The sequence below is a fragment of the Convolutriloba macropyga genome, chromosome 12 (assembly GCF_964194025.1).
Source record: "Convolutriloba macropyga chromosome 12, txConMacr16.3, whole genome shotgun sequence".
In the NCBI taxonomy this organism is placed as follows: Eukaryota; Metazoa; Xenacoelomorpha; order Acoela; family Convolutidae; genus Convolutriloba; species Convolutriloba macropyga.
Genome location: NC_134479.1, coordinates 25,512,557 through 25,533,315, shown reverse-complemented (window position 1 = coordinate 25,533,315; position 20,759 = coordinate 25,512,557). Strand labels below are relative to the sequence as shown.

Below are 20,759 nucleotides of genomic sequence, written 5' to 3'. Positions count from 1 at the left end.
CAGCAAGAATTTTCATTGCATATCTTCTTCTCTGAGTCTTTGTGTCGTGTGTATCAACAGTTGGGGAATTATGAGCTGGGTTTCATTTGGTTCCTAAAATAGAGAGACATTATTTCTTTTTCACATATTTTTAAGTATGAGTTTCGCATTATTGATATTTCTTACAGTTTTTGTCTTTACTCAAGACAAAAAACGTTCAGCTCTAGAAAACCATTGCGAAATTCAAAATTGGGATATTTTTTATTAGATAAAAGCAATTCTTACAACTTGTCTCAAAAAAAGACTAGATGCAAACTGAAGTTAAAAAAAAACGTTTGCGGATTAACTGGATCAAATTACCTTATGGACTTTTTTATACAAAAAACAGTCTTTACAGCTTACACAGCTCAAAAATAGAACCTAAAATACGAGCCATAAGTTGTTAAGAAAGTAACCGAAAGATTATAATTCATTTGCGGTCGGTTAAATTAATTGTTCTAATTTCTGTAGAAAGATGTTTTTGAAACTTTGTCACCTTTCAGAAATCAGCAAGAATTTTCATCGCATATCTTCTTCTCTGAGTCTTTGTGTCTTGTAAATCAACAGTGGGGGAAATATGAGCTGGGTTTCATTTGGTTCCTAAAATAGAGAGACATTATTTCTTTTTCACATATTTTTAAGTAACTGAGTTTCGCATTATTGATATTTCTTACAGTTTTTGTCTTTACTCAAGTCGAAAAACGTTCAGCTCTAGAAATTCATTGCGAAATTCAAAACAGGGAAATTTTTTATTAGATAAAAGCAATGCTTATAACTTACGTCTCAAACAAAGACTAGATGCAAACTGAAGTTCAAAAAAAACGTTTGCGGATTAACTGGATCACATTCCATTGTGGACTTTTTTATACAATAAACAGTCTTTACAACTTACACAGCTCAAAAATAGAACCTAAAATACAAGCCATAAGTTGTTAAGAAATTAACCAAAAGAATTTTTTAACTCATTTGCGGTCGGTTAAATTAATTCTGTTCTAATTTTCAAACGGTTTTTTCGTTGTTTTGCAAAATGTTTTTTTGAAATATATTTTTTTTCAAGCTAGTCAAGGAGTTGTTCAAATCTATTGTTACTTCAAATCAAAGTTCCGCTCAATTCTTAAAATCCAATTCAATTTTTTTGCTTTGGGATGTTGTTTTATGTATATTTGTAATGTTTGGTATTGTAATGGTTTTTTTTTAGCTATAGCTCTTCACGTCTCTTCAACAGTGAGTATTGAACTTGTATTTTTAAGGACCTCTTTGGCCTTGAAAAGGTGACCATACCTTACCAAGAGCCACGAACATGTTTAAATAGCATTCATAATGATAATTGGGGCTTTATTTGTACTTTAGGGTACTCAAACTTATGTTAAAAGTGCCCATGAACCTAGAAAATGCTCCATTCTAACCCTCTGTCCAGAGAAAATCAAGTCTTGGATCCTTTCTGCCAAGAGAAATCCCAAGTCTTGTGTCTTGCCTGCCAAGAGGTCACCAAGTCTTGGTTGTACTCTACAGAGAGTGACACAAGACTTGGACATTCTCTTGGCAGAGAGACCCAAGACTTGGGATTTCTCTGGGCAGAGACCCCCAAGTCTTGATTTTTCTCTGTCAATAGAAACCTCAGAGATCGACTCTCGAGTGTTCTCTTAGCAGCCTTGTATTTGACATGATCAGACTCTGAATCAGGCCTGGGACCTTGCCTGATTTTTTTCTGAATCAGGCCTGATGGTCTCTGGGGGCTCAGTACGGGAACTTATAAGGATTTTCGTGTTGGCAACACGAAAAATAAAACGATATTACAAGCTCAATATAATTTTAAACGATTTATCGTCTAATCAGTCCTTTTCTCTTGTGTCATTCTTTCTCCAATTAATCGTGCGATAACTCACAAGTTTTCGTTTAAATAAATTTAATTTACAAGATTTTTTAGAGTGAAAAAAATAGATTCAGCTAATCGCACGTGCAAGAGAAAAGGTAGGTAAACGGTTTCTTTTCTATCTTGGTTGAGCAGTTTTTTTCCTTCAAACATTTTTCAATTCTCATATCGTCCACTCAACAATCCCTGAAAGTTACGTGCTTGGAATCTCGAGGCTGCCTCTTCTGTCGATTTGCAACAGAACCTGAAAAGACACAAAACGAACGTTTCGATTGATAATCAGCTACACACCCTACTCCAGAAATTGTCGATTTTAAACGCCAAAAGGTCGTGGATTTATTTCTGTCGCAGTTTATTTGATTTTTCTTCAAATGTAGGAAATCGTCGGCATTTTCGGTTTAAAATCACTAAATATCCTTAGAAAACGTTCCCATATACTTGCTTTGAAAGGATCATGTCAACACTCCATGAGTTTGAATTGATGAGTTGAGTTATGATGAGCGTTCAACATGTCTGCTCTGCTGAATTGACAGTTTTGAAAACATCAAATACTTTTCAACGAGCTAAAGAACAAATTTCCACAAACTTTCAGATTATTTTTTTAAAAGGTTCTCCGAGAAGTGCGTTCAAAATTTCAGCAAACAGAACGCTATCATAACGATTGACATTATGTAAAAAGAACTCAAAATTTTTCTAAGCAAAAAAAACCTCCGGTTTCATTCGTTTCAAAACCACGATATACGACGAAATCGAATATTTCGAAGCTTACATACATTTAAAATACAAAGATACAAAAGATTTCCTGTCAATTTTCGGTCGTTTTGTCCAGTCTTCTGGGAACCGTTGCTCAAAATTGCCCACGAAAAAATATACGCACAATTGCTTTACCAGCCTAGTCGTGAACGCATGGTTAATTTGTTGGAATCTGGCAGATTCCTACAAGACGATGCTTCTTCTGGCAGAAATTTATGGCAGATTGATACAGCGTAATCATTTTTCTGCCAGATTCCTACAAGATAACCTTTTTCCTGCCAGATTCCTACCAGATAGGCAATTTTTCTGCCAGATTCTTACAAGATAATAATTTTTCTCAAGTACTTTCTGCAGCAAAAAAAGCAGTTGAACCATCTTAGGGTCACTATCGCTTTGTAATACTTTTCAAGAGAAGGTTATTTCAATGCCATTAATGTCAAATGGGATATGTCATTAGTTTGCTATCATTGCGATGATCAGACAAGACAGAAAAAGAGAACCCCAAAAATATTTTAAAAAAAAATTAAAAACTTGTAGTACAAGCGCCAAAAAACCATTATTACAGCCATAAAAAAGCGAAAAAACAGCATTGAAGACCATCATCATTCACATCATTTGACATCTTTTTTCTTTGCTGATACTACGTTAAAAGGTTGTAGAACTAAGATTGAAAGTGGCGAATCGTCAAAAACCATTTTTTTTGCAAACAATTTTTTTAAAACCTTAAGACATAACAACCGTAAGCTTTCAAATAAAAAATGGTAAATAGTTCAAAATGTTCTTTGTTAGAAAGCCACTTGTACATTTCATTAGTGAGACTAAGTCCAAAGACTACACATTAACAGTGAATGCAAGCAAATTTCACAAATGATTGTATGCAAACATTGTTTGTGTTCAAGCCAAGAAGCCATAATTTTTACGCTATTTTTACGTATTTTTGTTGACCTCACTTTACACATAAACGTTACCCGTCAGCAAATGAGGTTTGATTTGCAATCACTTGGTTCTTTAACTAAAATAAAACAAAAAAGACAAAATTATTTCGAAAAACATATAAAGCGTACAATTCAAATATTTTTTGAACTATAGGTTTCCACTACTAGACAAAAACTGGCCTTGCTATTCCCGATTCTCCGATGAAATAGATCCAATGTTCCAAATGCTACCAAAATAGCCATTTGGACAAAAAAATTTTAATATCAAAAATAAACGATGAAGTTTGGATACATATCGGCATAAACTTATTATATTTATTATCGATCCATCAAATGAAGGTTTAGGATAGTTTCTTTAACATCCCCTTAGATACACTTCAGATATTTGATTATTTAGATTCAGTCATAAGACTACAAAAGAAACATCAAATGCTGGATTCATTTTTCGTTGCAAAAATCAATACGAGCCAAAACTAGCCTTACTATTGCTGTATGGTTGTTAAAAAACACAACTGCTCTGAAAAATTGGGTAATAGCTTTTTTTTGCAAACGAATATATATATATATATATATATATATAAAACATAAACCGGTTTAAATTACCGAAAGTCCGCAAAAACATGTTATTTCTAGAAAACTTTTTTTATGAACTGGAGGTACAATTAGCCCATATCAGAGTAAAGAAAGATTGTGTGGGCTGTTGTTATATCTGCGCCACCGGTCAGACTGGACAAAGTGGGCCAAATAGATATATTTGGAGACATTTTTCTATGAAAAAAAAGAATAGCTGAATTTTGAAAAATTTTGCTTCAAATTGTGTCAAAACAGTTGGTTAAAGCTCTCACCAGCTCGTTTCTATCTTCAAAGGTAAAGCAAATGAGACTATTGCTAACAATTCTATCATATTTTAGCAAAAATTGCTCAAAACTTAAGCATAAAGCAAATATAAACAAAACAACGGAAGTTAGGCTAACGTTCACAAATTTTTAAACCTCCGTGACGCCTCAGAAAAAGCAAAGTTCAAAAAAATATTTTGTTGATTTGAAATTCTACGCTGACCAAGCTTTTTAGTGCTCTTTTAAGTTTTTCAAGTTTATCGATGATAACAAGTAGGCTGACATTACTAATAGATACACCTTTGTAGGTACGGTAAATGCTAACAACACCACAGTATTGTCCAAATAATTAAACCGATAGATACACATAACGATAGAAAATTGTCTCAAAGTCTTTTGTGATTGTTGGGCGTCAGAGCGATAAGTTAAGTATGCGAATAGTTTTGTTTTCACAAAAAAGTTGATTAGCCTAATGAAATGTATGGCATTTAGAAACAAAATTGAATGATTTTTAACATACACTAAACTATGAATTTATCTTCTATTCTTCTCCTCTATTCTTCTACTTCACAGCCATTTAAAATCTATAACGCCGGCGTTTGAGAAAAGCAGTAAGTTTAAATAATATCAATGTTGAGACAAATAGTTGCCCAAAAGAATGAATTCGCGAAGCAATCACTTAAAATTATAGATAATTTTTCAGAGAATTCGAATAAAGCCCATGCTTGAATTCCATCAATTAATTTTAACAACTCGGACAAAAAATCATTCCTTTTAAAAATTTTGGTTTGCGAATTTCCGCAATTTACAACGACAGTGTTGTTGAGCAAAAAGCTGATGAAATTGAAAAAAAAAAATTCAATTTCTATTTGCAACAAGGAGGCTCGGTTATGTGCGTTTGCACATAAAAATCCGACACCGCTCATCTACATGTTTCACTTAATTGTCTACCAAATGAAGAAGAGATCAAAACAATAAAATATAAACATATCGTTCAACAAACTACTAAATGAATAAAAACAATCTACCTAAGAGGGCTGATGAGACCTGTAACTACCATAAATATGAATAGCAGAACAAAAAGCAATAAAAATAAAATAATTACAAATATAAATTATTTATTTTGTTTAAAATGTTGCCTTTTTGCTTTTTAATGTCAAGCTGATTAGAAAATTATGCATCAATTGAAATCATTGAAAGATTCTTTTATACATCAATAGAGTGTGTTGGAGACCTGTCACATAACGATACCACTCACAACACACTCTATGAATGTATAAAAGAATCTCTCAATGATTTCAATTGTTGCATAATTTCCTAATCAGTTTGACATTAAAAAGCAAAAAAGCAACATTTCAAAATAATAAATAATTTATCAAATAATTATATCAAATAATTACAAATACAAATTATTTTTTTTTAATTTGCTTTTTTTGCTTGTTAAGGTCAAACTGTTTAGAAAATTATGCATCACTTGAAATCATTGAGAGATCCTTTAGTATACATCCATAAAGTGTGTTGGAGACCTGTCATTATCCAGGATATGCCATACGACAATAAAAAGAACGACTACAGACAAAAAGAGAAAATTTGCACGAAGAAATGTGCACGAAAAAACTATGTCCCAGCCAATTAAACAATAAGCTGTTAGAACCGCCCATTGTTGTGATGCTTTGAAAAGAAAACCAAAACCTACAAAAAAGGGCTATATGCAAAAATCACGAATATTTTATTAAAACTGGTCATACCAAGAACAAAGACCAGTTGAGGACAATAAAACCGCTATGAAGAGCAAAATTTTTTTCAATAGACAAAGGATGTCTAAAGGGATGCTAAGCTACAAATTAACAAAAATGAAATCGTCAAATCTCAGAAATCCATTGTCTTTTTAAAAAAATGACTTAAAAAGTCATAGCCTATACAAACTTTCTACTTAAAGACTAGACAGTTTATCTTGCAACTTCTTTTGCAAACTAAATGTGCCTGTTATTAGTAAGACTATAAAACAACATCAATTACAAGCAAAAATAGAAAACTTCACAAACAACTATACGAAATCACAGTTTTGAAGCCATTTAATTTATAAAATATTAACCGCGAGAAAATTTAATCTTCATCTGCGTCTACATTGAACATCATAGTTATTTCTGTAAAACAGATATCTCAAAATGACAGCTAAAGAACCACAACTATTTTAAAGTGTCTAAAATTCACAAAATTCTAAAAAAAAATTCTAAGCTCCGAAGACATCAGTCAAAATGTTCAACCAAAAGAAAAATAATTGTTTGGTTCAAAAACTATTTTAAAAATCCCCCAAAAATGAGTCTACGTGACTTAATTAATATAACATTGTAAAATACGAAAGAAAACACAAACCAGGACAAAAATTTTTACTTTGTTTTGTAAAAACTTAATTTGAAAGTCAAAAAATCATTAGCTAAATACCGATATCAGCTATTAGGTTCATTTATGTCTCTACCGTTGGCCATTGGGAACTTTAATTTCCAAATATTTGGCATACGACAACAAAAATTAACAACAAATATAGGGCAAACAAACAAATCTCTGCCAAATTCTGGAAGACAACGGTATCGCAACGCTTAAATCGCTATTTTGTGAAAAAATTAAGTTCGGTTAAAAAACTATTAGAGCTTTTGCAGTTAGATTGTTAAGTAATGTGACAATAGGCAAATGAAACAACAACAGCAAAATTGGGCAATTATGCACAAAAATCACAAAACTTTGTATGACAACTCGTAGTACCAAAACCTAGAAGCCGATTTTTAAGGTTCAAAAAATCATTCAAACTTCATTAAAAGAAACACGTTCAAGGACATAAGAGACCTTAGCTAACAAACAAATGCATTTTTCAGGTTCTGTTACACCTTTTGAAGAAGCCACTTTGATTTTCGAATGGAAAATATTAGCAATCAGACAGCAAAACGAAAATATATTGAAGGCAAAACACAAGAAATCAGTTAAAGTTTACTGAAACTCTTCCTCGAATCCATAAAAACTCAAAAGTTCTCTGAAAACAAAATATATCTACATTTGGCCTGATGTTAACGTAAATAATGGGAGTTGCCATTAATGGAGCCGCTTATGAAAAATTTTGTCAGTAATTAGCATTAAAAAAACGAAACCAAAATATTTTGAAAAAAGGCAGCACCAAAATAAAAATTTGAAAATTTTCTGATTGTAAGAATCCATGATAATATCAACCCTATACCTGATTTTGCTGCGCGCCCAACAAACCGCCCAAGTGCTCCAAATCTTTGCGAATTAGACCAATTGTTGCGTCAAAGACTTCAATTAATAAAAAAAAAGCAATGATGAATTTTAATAATTATCGAGTTATATTTGCTAAAAAAAAAACGGCGACAATTCAATTCCAGAAGACTTTTATAGGGAGCCGAATTTCAACTATCCTTATTTTTGTGTTTTATGAGATTTAATCAACGATTTGTCATATTTTGAAAAAGAAAACACAAAAGAAATTATATTTTGTGCAACTTTTGATGAATAAAAAAGGAACAAAAAGGTGTGTTTTATTTCTAGTTTACTATGGCACACGAGGGTAGGGTATCAATTCCGATCTAACTTATTTAATAAACAAGTTTCAGCAGAATTGAAGAAAATTTGAAAAATGTGAATAAAAACAATGGAATTCACTCTACTTTTCTCAAAAGTTTAAACCTCCATAACTCCCTGTAAAAACCGAAAACCAAAAAAATCTTTTTAAATCCAGATTCTACGCTGGAGGAGCTTTCTAATGATACTAGTCTCAACTCTCTACGATGAATATATCGATCGGCCAAAATTGTCTGAACAAAAAAACCCATTTGAGTATATAGTTACTCCCACAAGTTGGGTCGGAACAAAAATACAACAATATCATTACTTGTATAGAATAAAAAACAAAGAATTTAGAGATGAGATGAGTCTGAAAACCTGGAACAAAAGATTGATATAAAATTCAACAGATACCAGGATCACCAAAAACACAACTTTAAACTAGCTTCTGGTCCAAAAGGTGCGCAAAAAATGACAACTTAAGTCAAAATTGGTTGGAGTTCCGGCGTCAAAATTGGTTGATTTATCTGAATTTGGACCAAATTAGAGCAAAATTAGTCAAACATAATATCAGTGGCTCTTGTCCAAACAGCATAGCAACTATAAATGGCCGCTAGGAAAACGGATGAAAATCTACTCTTACGCAAAGATTTTTGTCTGAAAAGAAAATTTAGTAAAAATCAGTTTGAAAAGGTTACAAATCTATAACTCTTCAAAAATAAAAGAAAATTAAGAACCCTCTATTCAATATATTCTACAAACGTCTTTCTATTTATATAATTCATATTTTCGGAACACAATCTGTTAAAGTTTACTGAACACTAGAAAATCAGTTCATCCTATAACTCCACCCCCCCCCCCCCCCACTAAGTGGGGTCGAAACAGCACTAAGAAACAATCAAACCATAAATAAGCATCTGAATACCAGCAAGATTTTTTAAAAAAGAACTATCAGCTAAAATTGATGGGCGATTAATGTAATGGCTAGGATACCACAGGTTTAGTTTTCTTTCACCATCACATCCCCAATTGGGAAAAGTAGGAAAAAAATGATCGTAATCATTAACTAAGCAGGCAACTCTCAATATACAATTATTGGAAAGTCTTTGATGATCATTCTAGACGTCAAAAAGAAAGACTCAAAAACACAGTTTTTCAAATCAGGTATACAAAATTTTTTGCAGCTCTTTTGTCTCTAGAAAAATCACCAATCGGAAATTGCTCCAAATGAACCATTTTAGAAAAGTGCAGCACCGCTTGTCTTGCAAAGCAGGCCCAAAGGTAGCTTCACTCAGCTGTCATTATCGGAGTTGCTTTTTAAAAAAAATGGAAATGATAAAGTCTAACCTGCTGAAGCGTATACAAGAGGCGCTACTTTTTTTGCGTCACGTGAACAACTTCGAGACCTGACGTCACCATAAATATTTATCGTCGCATTTTGAACACCGGAACTTTGATCACGTCTTTCAAGATCACCGTGAACACTTTTGACCCGATAGCTGGTCGACCTCGGCTGCTCCTCAGAGATCTCTGCATTTGCAACGTTTTTCACGTTTTTCGCATACTTAACTTGCTCGTGAGTCTGTTTAACTGCGCAGCTACCATTGACGATAAACGCCGGCGCTAAACGCACTGAGTTTTTTTCGCCAAAATACTGTTGATTTGTTGTAGAGCGATCTGGTTGGTCTCCAAAAAACCCCAAATTGTCTTCAACTTTAGCAGCCTTTACCTTAACCGCACGTTTGGACTCAAACGCACTTTTATTTGTTGTTGTATACAAAGATGGTGAACCGCTGATAGTCAAGTTGTCAACGATCTTCACAGGCGACACATGAGCAGCAGTTTTTGGCCGGAAATATTTTTGATTTTGCGTCTCGAAACACATTTTCCCAGATCCCGAACCCAAATTATCTTGAAATACAAAAGCTCTCGGCATTGAATTACAGTTACTTGAAAAATAGTCCTCATTTGAACTACGACAAGGAGATTGAGAAAACTTATATGTCAAACTGTCTACAGGTTGAACAAGACCACGTATACCCGCAAAATTAGATTGGCAGCCATGGTCGTTCTTTCTCCCTTTTGTCCACTTTTTCATTTGAAGCTCCGATTGCGGTAAGGTGTTATTCCTGAGCCCTTCAGCCCTGAAACCACGATTGTTAACTTTGTCTGCAACATTTGGCTGATAATTGCTTTGCAATTGTTTAAAAGTAGACATGTTTCCTGCTCCGGTTGACAAGTTATCCCTGATAATAATGGGAGCAACGGCATCCGCAACAATCGGAATGAATTCCTGTCGATTTGTCGAAGAGAGCTCCATCTGAGTTGAACTGAAACCCAGGTTGTCAACAATTTTCAACGGAGCAATCCTATCTGCCACTTTTGGTTGATAGTCAGATTGGCTCAGGGTAATATTATTCAGTGAATCACCGCTGAAACCTAAATTATCAACAGTTCTGGCAGGTGCAACAATGTCTGCCAGCTTGGGCTGATAATCACACTGAGATTGACTATTTGAAGAAATGTTCCCTGCTCCTGTTGAGATGTTATCCCTGATTACAACAGGGGCAACGGCATCAGCGACTTTTGCAATGAAAGCCTGTTGCTTTGTAGAAGAACGCTCGATCTGAGCTGAATCGAAACCTAAATTGTCAACAATTTTTACCGGAGCAATCCTATCTGCAACTTTTGGTTGATAGTCCGATTGGCTCAAGGTGATATTACTGAGTGAATCACCGCTGAAACCCAAATTATCAATAATTTGTACAGGTGCGACAATGTCTGCAACCTTCGGCTGATAATCACTTTGCGATTGACTCGTTGAAGACATGTTTCCTGCTCCTGTTGAGAGGTTATCTCTGATTACAACAGGGGTAACAGCATCAGCAACTTTTGGAATGAAGTCCTGTTGGTTTGTAGAAGAACACTCCATCTGAGCTGAACTGAAACCTAAGTTGTCAACGATTTTTACCGGAGCAATCCTATCTGCAACTTTTGGTTGATAGTCCGATTGGCTCAAGGTGATATTGCTGAGTGAATCACCGCTGAAACCTAAATTATTAATAATTCGTACAGGTGCGACAAGGTCAGCAACTTTTGGCTGATAATCACTTTGCGATTGACTAGTTGAAGACATGTTTCCTGCTCCTGTTGAGAGGTTATCTCTGATTACAACAGGGGTAACGGCATCAGCAACTTTTGGAATAAAGTCCTGTTGGTTTGTAGAAGAACGCTCCATCTGAGCTGATCTGAAACCTAGGTTGTCAACAATTTTTACCGGAGCAATCCTATCTGCAACTTTTGGTTGATAATCAGATTGGCTCAAGGTATTATTACTGAGTGAATCACCGCTGAAACCTAAATTATCAAGAATTCGTACAAGTGCGACAATTCCTGCAACCTTCGGCTGATAATCACTTTGCGATTGACTCGTTGAAAACATGTTTCCTGCTCCCGTTGAGAGGTTATCTCTGATTACAACAGGGGCAACGGCATCAGCAACTTTTGGAATGAAGTCCTGTTGGTTTGTAGTAAAACGCTCCATCTGAGCTGAACTGAAACCTAGGTTGTCAACAATTTTTACCGGAGCGATCCTATCTGCAACTTTCGGTTGATAGTCAGATTGGCTCAAGGTAATATTACTGAGTGAATCACCGCTGAAACCTAAATTATCAATAATTCGTACAGGTGCGACAATGTCTGCAACCTTCGGCTGATAATCACTTTGCGATTGACTAGTTGAAGACATGTTTCCTGCTCCTGTTAAGAGGTTATCTCTGATTACAACAGGGGTAACGGCATCAGTAACTTTTGGAATGAAGTCCTGTTGGCTTGTAGAAGAACGCTCCATCTGAGCTGAACTGAAACCTAGGTTGTCAACAATTTTTACCGGAGCAATCCTATCTGCAACTTTTGGTTGATAGTCAGATTGGCTCAAGGTGATATTACTGACTGAATTACCGCCGAAACCCAAATTATCAATAACTCGTACAGGTGCGACAATGTCTGCAACCTTCGGCTGATAATCACTTTGCGATTGACTCGTTGAAGACATGTTTCCTGTTCCTGTTGAGAGGTTATCTCTGATAACAACAGGGGCAACGGTATCAGCAACTTTTGGAATGAAGTCCTGTTGGTTTGTAGAAGAACGCTCCATCTGAGCTGAACTGAAACCTAGGTTGTCAACAATTTTTACCGGAGCAATCCTATCTGCAATTTTTGGTTGATAGTCAGATTGGCTCAAGGTAATATTACTGAGTGAATCACCGCCGAAACCTAAATTATCAAGAATTCGTACAGGTGCGACAATGTCTGCAACCTTCGGCTGATAATCACTTTGCAATTGACTCGTTGAAGACATGTTTCCTGCTCCCGTTGAGAGGTTATCTTTCATTAAAACAGGGGCAACGGCATCAGCAACTTTTGGAATGAAGTCCTGTTGGGTTGTAGAAGAACGCTCCATCTGAGCTGAACTGAAAACTAAGTTGTCAACAATTTTAACCGGAGCAATCCTATCTGCAACTTTTGGTTGATAGTCAGATTGGCTCAAGGTAATATTGCTGAGTGAGTCACCACTGAAACCTAAGTTATCAATAATCCGTACAGGAGCGACAATGTCTGCAACCTTCAGCTGATAATCACTTTGCGATTGACTCGTTGAAGACATGTTTCCTGCTCCCGTTGAGAGGTTATCTCTGATTACAACAGGGGCAACTGCATCAGCAACTTTTGGAATGAAGTCCTGTTGGTTTGTAGAAAAACACTCCATCTGAGCAGAACTGAAACCTAGGTTGTCAACAATTTTTACCGGAGCAATCCTATCTGCAACTTTTGGTTGATAGTCAGATTGGCTCAAGGTGATATTGCTGAGTGAGTCACCACTGAAACCTAAATTATCAATAATCCGTACAGGAGCGACAATGTCTGCAACCTTCGGCTGATAATCACTTTGCGATTGACTCGTTGAAGACATGTTTCCTGCTCCCGTTGACAGGTTATCTTTGATTACAACAGGGGCAACGGCATCAGCAACTTTTGGAATGAAGTCCTGTTGGTTTGTAGAAGAACGCTCCATCTGAGCTGAACTGAAACCTAGGTTGTCAACAATTTTTACCGGAGCAATCCTATCTGCAACTTTTGGTTGATAGTCCGATTGGCTCAAGGTGATATTGCTCAGTGAATCACCGCTGAAACCTAAATTATCAATAATTCGTACAGGTGCGACAATGTCTGCAACCTTCGGATGATAATCACTTTGCGATTGACTCGTTGAGGACATGTTTCCTGTTCCTGTTGAGAGGTTATCTCTGATAACAACAGGGGCAACGGCATCAGCAACTTTTGGAATGAAGTCCTGTTGGTTTGTAGAAGAACGCTCCATCTGAGCTGAACTGAATCCGAGGTTGTCAACAATTTTTACCGGAGCAATCCTATCTGCAACTTTTGGTTGATAGTCAGATTGGCTCAAGGTGATATTACTGACTGAATCACCGCTGAAACCTAAATTATCAATAACTCGTACAGGTGCGACAATGTCTGCAACCTTCGGCTGATAATCACTTTGCGATTGACTCGTTGAAGACATGTTTCCTGTTCCTGTTGAGAGGTTATCTCTGATAACAACAGGGACAACGGCATCAGCAACTTTTGGAATGAAGTCGTGTTGGTTTGTAGAAGAACGCTCCATCTGAGCTGAACTGAAACCTAGGTTGTCAACAATTTTTACCGGAGCAATCCTATCTGCAACTTTTGGTTGATAGTCCGATTGGCTCAAGGTGATATTGCTCAGTGAATCACCGCTGAAACCTAAATTATCAATAATTCGTACAGGTGCGACAATGTCTGCAACCTTCGGCTGATAATCACTTTGCAATTGACTCGTTGAAGACATGTTTCCTGTTCCTGTTGAGAGGTTATCTCTGATAACAACAGGGGCAACGGCATCAGCAACTTTTGGAATGAAGTCCTGTTGGTTTGTAGAAGAACGCTCCATCTGAGCTGAACTGAAACCTAGGTTGTCAACAATTTTTACCGGAGCAATCCTATCTGCAACTTTTGGTTGATAGTCCGATTGGCTCAAGGTGATATTGCTGAGTGAATCACCGCTGAAACCTAAATTATCAATAATTCGTACAGGTGCGACAATGTCTGCAACCTTTGGCTGATAATCACTTTGCGATTGACTCGTTGAGGACATGTTTCCTGTTCCTGTTGAGAGGTTATCTCTGATAACAACAGGGGCAACGGCATCAGCAACTTTTGGAATGAAGTCCTGTTGGTTTGTAGAAGAACGCTCCATCTGAGCTGAACTGAAACCTAGGTTGTCAACAATTTTTATTGGAGCAATCCTATCTGCAACCTTTGGTTGATAGTCAGATTGGCTCAAGGTGATATTACTGACTGAATCACCGCTGAAACCTAAATTATCAATAACTCGTACAGGTGCGACAATGTCTGCAACCTTCGGCTGATAATCACTTTGCGATTGACTCGTTGAAGACATGTTTCCTGTTCCTGTTGAGAGGTTATCTTTGATAACAACAGGGACAACGGCATCAGCAACTTTTGGAATGAAGTCCTGTTGGTTTGTAGAAGAACGCTCCATCTGAGCTGAACTGAAACCTAGGTTGTCAACAATTTTTACCGGAGCAATCCTATCTGCAACTTTTGGTTGATAGTCCGATTGGCTCAAGGTGATATTGCTCAGTGAATCACCGCTGAAACCTAAATTATCAATAATTCGTACAGGTGCGACAATGTCTGCAACCTTCGGCTGATAATCACTTTGCGATTGACTCGTTGAAGACATGTTTCCTGTTCCTGTTGAGAGGTTATCTCTGATAACAACAGGGGCAACGGCATCAGCAACTTTTGGAATGAAGTCCTGTTGGTTTGTAGAAGAACGCTCCATCTGAGCTGAACTGAAACCTAGGTTGTCAACAATTTTTACCGGAGCAATCCTATCTGCAACTTTTGGTTGATAGTCCGATTGGCTCAAGGTGATATTGCTGAGTGAATCACCGCTGAAACCTAAATTATCAATAATTCGTACAGGTGCGACAATGTCTGCAACCTTCGGCTGATAATCACTTTGCGATTGACTCGTTGAGGACATGTTTCCTGTTCCTGTTGAGAGGTTATCTCTGATAACAACAGGGGCAACGGCATCAGCAACTTTTGGAATGAAATCCTGTTGGTTTGTAGAAGAACGCTCCATCTGAGCAGAACTGAAACCTAGGTTGTCAACAATTTTCACCGGAGCAATCATATCTGCAACTTTTGGTTGATAGTCAGATTGGCTCAAGGTGATATTGCTGAGTGAGTCACCACTGAAACCTAAATTATCAATAATCCGTACGGGTGCGACAATGTCTGCAACCTTCGGCTGATAATCACTTTGCGATTGACTCGTTGAAGACATGTTTCCTGCTCCTGTTGAGAGGTTATCTCTGATTACAACAGGGGTAACAGCATCAGCAACTTTTGGAATGAAGTCCTGTTGGTTTGTAGAAGAACACTCCATCTGAGCTGAACTGAAACCTAGGTTGTCAACAATTTTTACCGGAGCAATCCTATCTGCAACTTTTGGTTGATAGTCAGATTGGCTCAAGGTGATATTGCTGAGTGAGTCACCGCTGAAACCTAAATTATCAATAATTCGTACAGGTGCGACAATGTCTGCAACCTTCGGCTGATAATCACTTTGCGATTGACTCGTTGAGGACATGTTTCCTGTTCCTGTTGAGAGGTTATCTCTGATAACAACAGGGGCAACGGCATCAGCAACTTTTGGAATGAAATCCTGTTGGTTTGTAGAAGAACGCTCCATCTGAGCAGAACTGAAACCTAGGTTGTCAACAATTTTCACCGGAGCAATCATATCTGCAACTTTTGGTTGATAGTCAGATTGGCTCAAGGTGATATTGCTGAGTGAGTCACCACTGAAACCTAAATTATCAATAATCCGTACGGGTGCGACAATGTCTGCAACCTTCGGCTGATAATCACTTTGCGATTGACTCGTTGAGGACATGTTTCCTGTTCCTGTTGAGAGGTTATCTCTGATAACAACAGGGGCAACGGCATCAGCAACTTTTGGAATGAAGTCCTGTTGGTTTGTAGAAGAACGCTCCATCTGAGCAGAACTGAAACCTAGGTTGTCAACAATTTTTACCGGAGCAATCCTATCTGCAACTTTTGGTTGATAGTCAGATTGGCTCAAGGTGATATTGCTGAGTGAGTCACCACTGAAACCTAAATTATCAATAATCCGTACAGGTGCGACAATGTCTGCAACCTTCGGCTGATAATCACTTTGCGATTGACTCGTTGAAGACATGTTTCCTGTTCCTGTTGAGAGGTTATCTCTGATAACAACAGGGGCAACGGCATCAGCAACTTTTAGAATGAAGTCCTGTTGGTTTGTAGAAGAGCGCTCCATCTGAGCAGAACTGAAACCTAGGTTGTCAACAATTTTTACCGGAGCAATCCTATCTGCAATTTTTGGTTGATAGTCAGATTGGCTCAAGGTGATATTACTGACTGAATCACCGCTGAAACCTAAATTATCAATAACTCGTACAGGTGCGACAATGTCTGCAACCTTCGGCTGATAATCACTTTGCGATTGACTCGTTGAAGACATGTTTCCTGTTCCTGTTGAGAGGTTATCTCTGATAACAACAGGGGCAACGGCATCAGCAACTTTTGGAATGAAGTCCTGTTGGTTTGTAGAAGAACGCTCTATCTGAGCTGAACTGAAACCTAGGTTGTCAACAATTTTTACCGGAGCAATCCTATCTGCAACTTTTGGTTGATAGTCCGATTGGCTCAAGGTGATATTGCTGAGTGAATCACCGCTGAAACCTAAATTATCAATAATTCGTACAGGTGCGACAATGTCTGCAACCTTCGGCTGATAATCACTTTGCGATTGACTCGTTGAAGACATGTTTCCTGTTCCAGTTGAGAGGTTATCTCTGATAACAACAGGGGCAACGGCATCAGCAACTTTTGGAATGAAGTCCTGTTGGTTTGTAGAAGAACGCTCCATCTGAGCTGAACTGAAACCTAGGTTGTCAACAATTTTTACCGGAGCAATCCTATCTGCAACTTTTGGTTGATAGTCCGATTGGCTCAAGGTGATATTGCTGAGTGAATCACCGCTGAAACCTAAATTATCAATAATCCGTACAGGTGCGACAATGTCTGCAACCTTCGGCTGATAATCACTTTGCGATTGACTCGTTGAAGACATGTTTCCTGCTCCCGTTGAGAGGTTATCTTTCATTAAAACAGGGGCAACGGCATCAGCAACTTTTGGAATGAAGTCCTGTTGGTTTGTAGAAGAATGCTCCATCTGAGCTGAACTGAAACCTAGGTTGTCAACAATTTTTACTGGAGCAATCCTATCTGCAACTTTTGGTTGATAGTCAGATTGGCTCAAGGTAATATTACTGAGCGAATCACCGCTGAAACCTAAATTATCAAGAATTCGTACAGGTGCGACAATGTCTGCAACCTTCGGCTGATAATCACTTTGCGATTGACTCGTTGAAGACATGTTTCCTGCTCCCGTTGAGAGGTTATCTTTGACTACAACAGGGGCAACGGCATCAGCAACTTTTGGAATGAAGTCCTGTTGGTTTGTAGAATAACGCTCCATCTGAGCAGAACTGAATCCTAGGTTGTCAACAATTTTTACCGGAGCAATCCTATCTGCAATTTTTGGTTGATAGTCAGATTGGCTCAAGGTGATATTACTGACTGAATCACCGCTGAAACCTAAATTATCAATAACTCGTACAGGTGCGACAATGTCTGCAACCTTCGGCTGATAATCACTTTGCGATTGACTAGTTGAAGACATGTTTCCTGCTCCTGTCGAGAGGTTATCTCTGATTACAACAGGGGTAACGGCATCAGCAACTTTTGGAAAGAAGTCCTGTTGGTTTGTAGAAGAACGCTCCATCTGAGCTGAACCGAAACCTAGGTTGTCAACAATTTTTATCGGAGCAATCCTATCTGCAACCTTTGGTTGATAGTCAGATTGGCTCAAGGTGATATTATCGAGTGAGTCACCGCTGAAACCTAAATTATCAATAATCCGTACAGGTGCGATAATGTCTGCAACCTTTGGCTGAAAATCACTTTGCGATTGACTCGTTGAAGACATGTTTCCTGCTCCCGTTGAGAGGTTATCTTTGATTACAACAGGGGCAACGGCATCAGCAACTTTTGGAATGAAGTCCTGTTGGTTTGTAGAAGAACGCTCCATCTGAGCTGAACTGAAACCTAGGTTGTCAACAATTTTTACCGGAGCAATCCTATCTGCAACTTTTGGTTGATAGTCCGATTGGCTCAAGGTGATATTGCTGAGTGAATCACCGCTGAAACCTAAATTATCAATAATTCGTACAGGTGCGACAATGTCTGCAACCTTCGGCTGATAATCACTTTGCGATTGACTCGTTGAAGACATGTTTCCTGCTCCTGTTGAGAGGTTATCTCTGATTACAACAGGGGCAACGGCATCAGCAACTTTTGGAATGAAGTCCTGTTGGTTTGTAGAAGAACGCTCCATCTGAGCCGAACCGAAACCTAGGTTGTCAACAATACTTACCGGAGCAATCCTATCTGCAACTTTTGGTTGATAGTCCGATTGGCTCAAGGTGATATTGCTGAGTGAATCACCGCTGAAACCTAAATTATCAATAATTCGTACAGGTGCGACAAGGTCAGCAACCTTCGGCTGAAAATCACTTTGCAATTGACTAGTTGAAGACATGTTTCCTGCTCCTGTTGAGAGGTTATCTCTGATTACAACAGGGATAACGGCATCAGCAACTTTTGGAATGAAGACTTGTTGGTTTGTAGAAGAACGTTCCATCTGAGCTGAACTGAAACCTAAGTTGTCAACAATTTTTACCGGAGCGATCTTATCTGCAACTTTTGGTTGATAGTCAGACTGGCTCAAGGTGATACTGCCGAGTGAATCACCTCTGAAACCTAAATTATCAGTAATTCGTACAGGTGCGACAATGTCCGGAATCTTCGGCTGATAATCACTTTGCGATTGACTCGTTGACATGTTTCCTGCTCCTGTTGAAAGGTTATCTCTGATTACAACAGGGGCAACAGCATCAGCAACTTTTGGAATGAAGTCCTGTTGGTTTGTAGAAGAACGCTCCATCTGAGCCGAACTGAAACCTAGGTTGTCAACAATTTTTACAGGAGCAATCCTATCTGCTACTTTCGGCTGATAGTCAAAATGACTCAAGGTCTTATTACTCAGTGAATCACCACTGAAACCTAAATTTTCAACAATTCTGACGGGTGCGGCAATGTCTACAACCTTGGGCTGATAATCACTTTGCGACTGACTAGTGGAAGACATGTTTCCTGCTCCTGTTGAGAGGTTTTCCTTGATTACAACAGGGGCAACAGCATCGGCAACTTTCGGAAAAAAGTCCTGCTGGATTGTAGAAGAGTGCTGCATCTGAGCTGAACTGAAACCTAGGTTGTCAACAATTTTTACCGGAGCAATCCTATCTGCTACTTTCGGTTGATATTCAAACTGACTCAAGGTGATACGACTCAGTGAATCACCGCTGAAACCCAAATTGTCAACAATTCTGACGGGTGCGACAATGTCTGCAACCCTGGGCTGATAATCACTTTGCGATTGACTAGTTGAAGACATGTTTCCTGCTCCTTTTGAGAGGTTATCCTTGACCACCACGGGGACAACAGCATCAGCAACTTTCGGAATAAAGTCCTGTTGTTCTGTAGAAGAGCGCTCCATCTCGCCACTATTGAAACCATCGAACTTACCAATTCCATTTTGATCAAAGTCAGCTACATGTTGATTGCAGCATTGATTTAGTGCGGCATTGCTAGGCGAATAAAAACGTAATGCTATTTTGTCATTACTGGATGTTATGTTCATACCAGCTGCATCTGGGTAGTTCTCCGTTTTCCTGGTGGATTGACATCTATCATTTAAATTTTTCCTCGTCGAGAACTTCTTTAGATGTTGCGGACATTTCTGTTGTGTTTTATCTGTTGCGTTTCTATTGCGCAAAACATACTGTTTTTCAGTTAGTTTTCCCTGACCCTGTGTTACATTGTGCGATGACTTATCGTTAACGCTTAAACTTGTTCGCCACTCGTATGGATTGCTTCTATGTAGGTCATTTGTCTCATCACCGTAGTAGCAGAAATTCTTGACGACTTTGTTACAAAAACTCTTTTGATCAATGTTGCTTTCTTTGACAGCTAAGTTCTTGGCAGTCTTTTCAAGTTCGGTCATTTCTGCCTCAACTTTGGAAATAGGGATCGCAGATCGTTTCTGCGGTTCCGTAGGCTGCAAGATATTTTCCCCTGAGTTGCAATCGCCTGTTTCTCCGACTCGGTATGTAACCGGCACGTTACTGGTATAATCCCGATTTGTACTTTCACGTTGACCGTTTCTCGGAGGAATCTCTGCCCGTAAATTGCACTTTTTGGGCGAGCTCCGAAATCGTGATCGGTCACTAATCAAACTAACCTTGTAGTCATTACCCTAAATTCCGTTGAGTTGCCTAGTAATATTGATTTGAAATATCTGGAAAAATCTTTAGCAGAAATTGCTATGCATAAGCATAAATGTCTTCACCATAATTTTGAATGAGCCAACAGAATCGAATAGGCTCACAAAAACAACTCGTTTAACATAGCTGGCAGATTGCCAGAAAATAGCCGCAATAGATTCGTAGATCGGCAGTCTAAAAA

At 38.0% G+C, this 20,759-nt stretch overlaps 1 protein-coding gene across 1 annotated transcript in view; it reads right to left on the bottom strand.

The window, feature by feature from the left end:
- Window positions 1-1,988: 1,988 nt before the first annotated feature.
- Window positions 1,989-20,759, bottom strand: part of LOC142350435 (uncharacterized) — a 54,466-nt gene continuing 35,695 nt past the window's right edge. The window contains exons 15-16 of the mRNA XM_075402283.1: window positions 9,336-20,552; window positions 1,989-2,135 (exon numbers count right to left, since the gene is read on the bottom strand). Coding sequence (XP_075258398.1) covers window positions 2,068-2,135; window positions 9,336-20,552 — 11,285 coding nt within the window. The 3' untranslated portion in view covers window positions 1,989-2,067. The remainder of the gene's footprint in view (window positions 2,136-9,335; window positions 20,553-20,759) is intronic.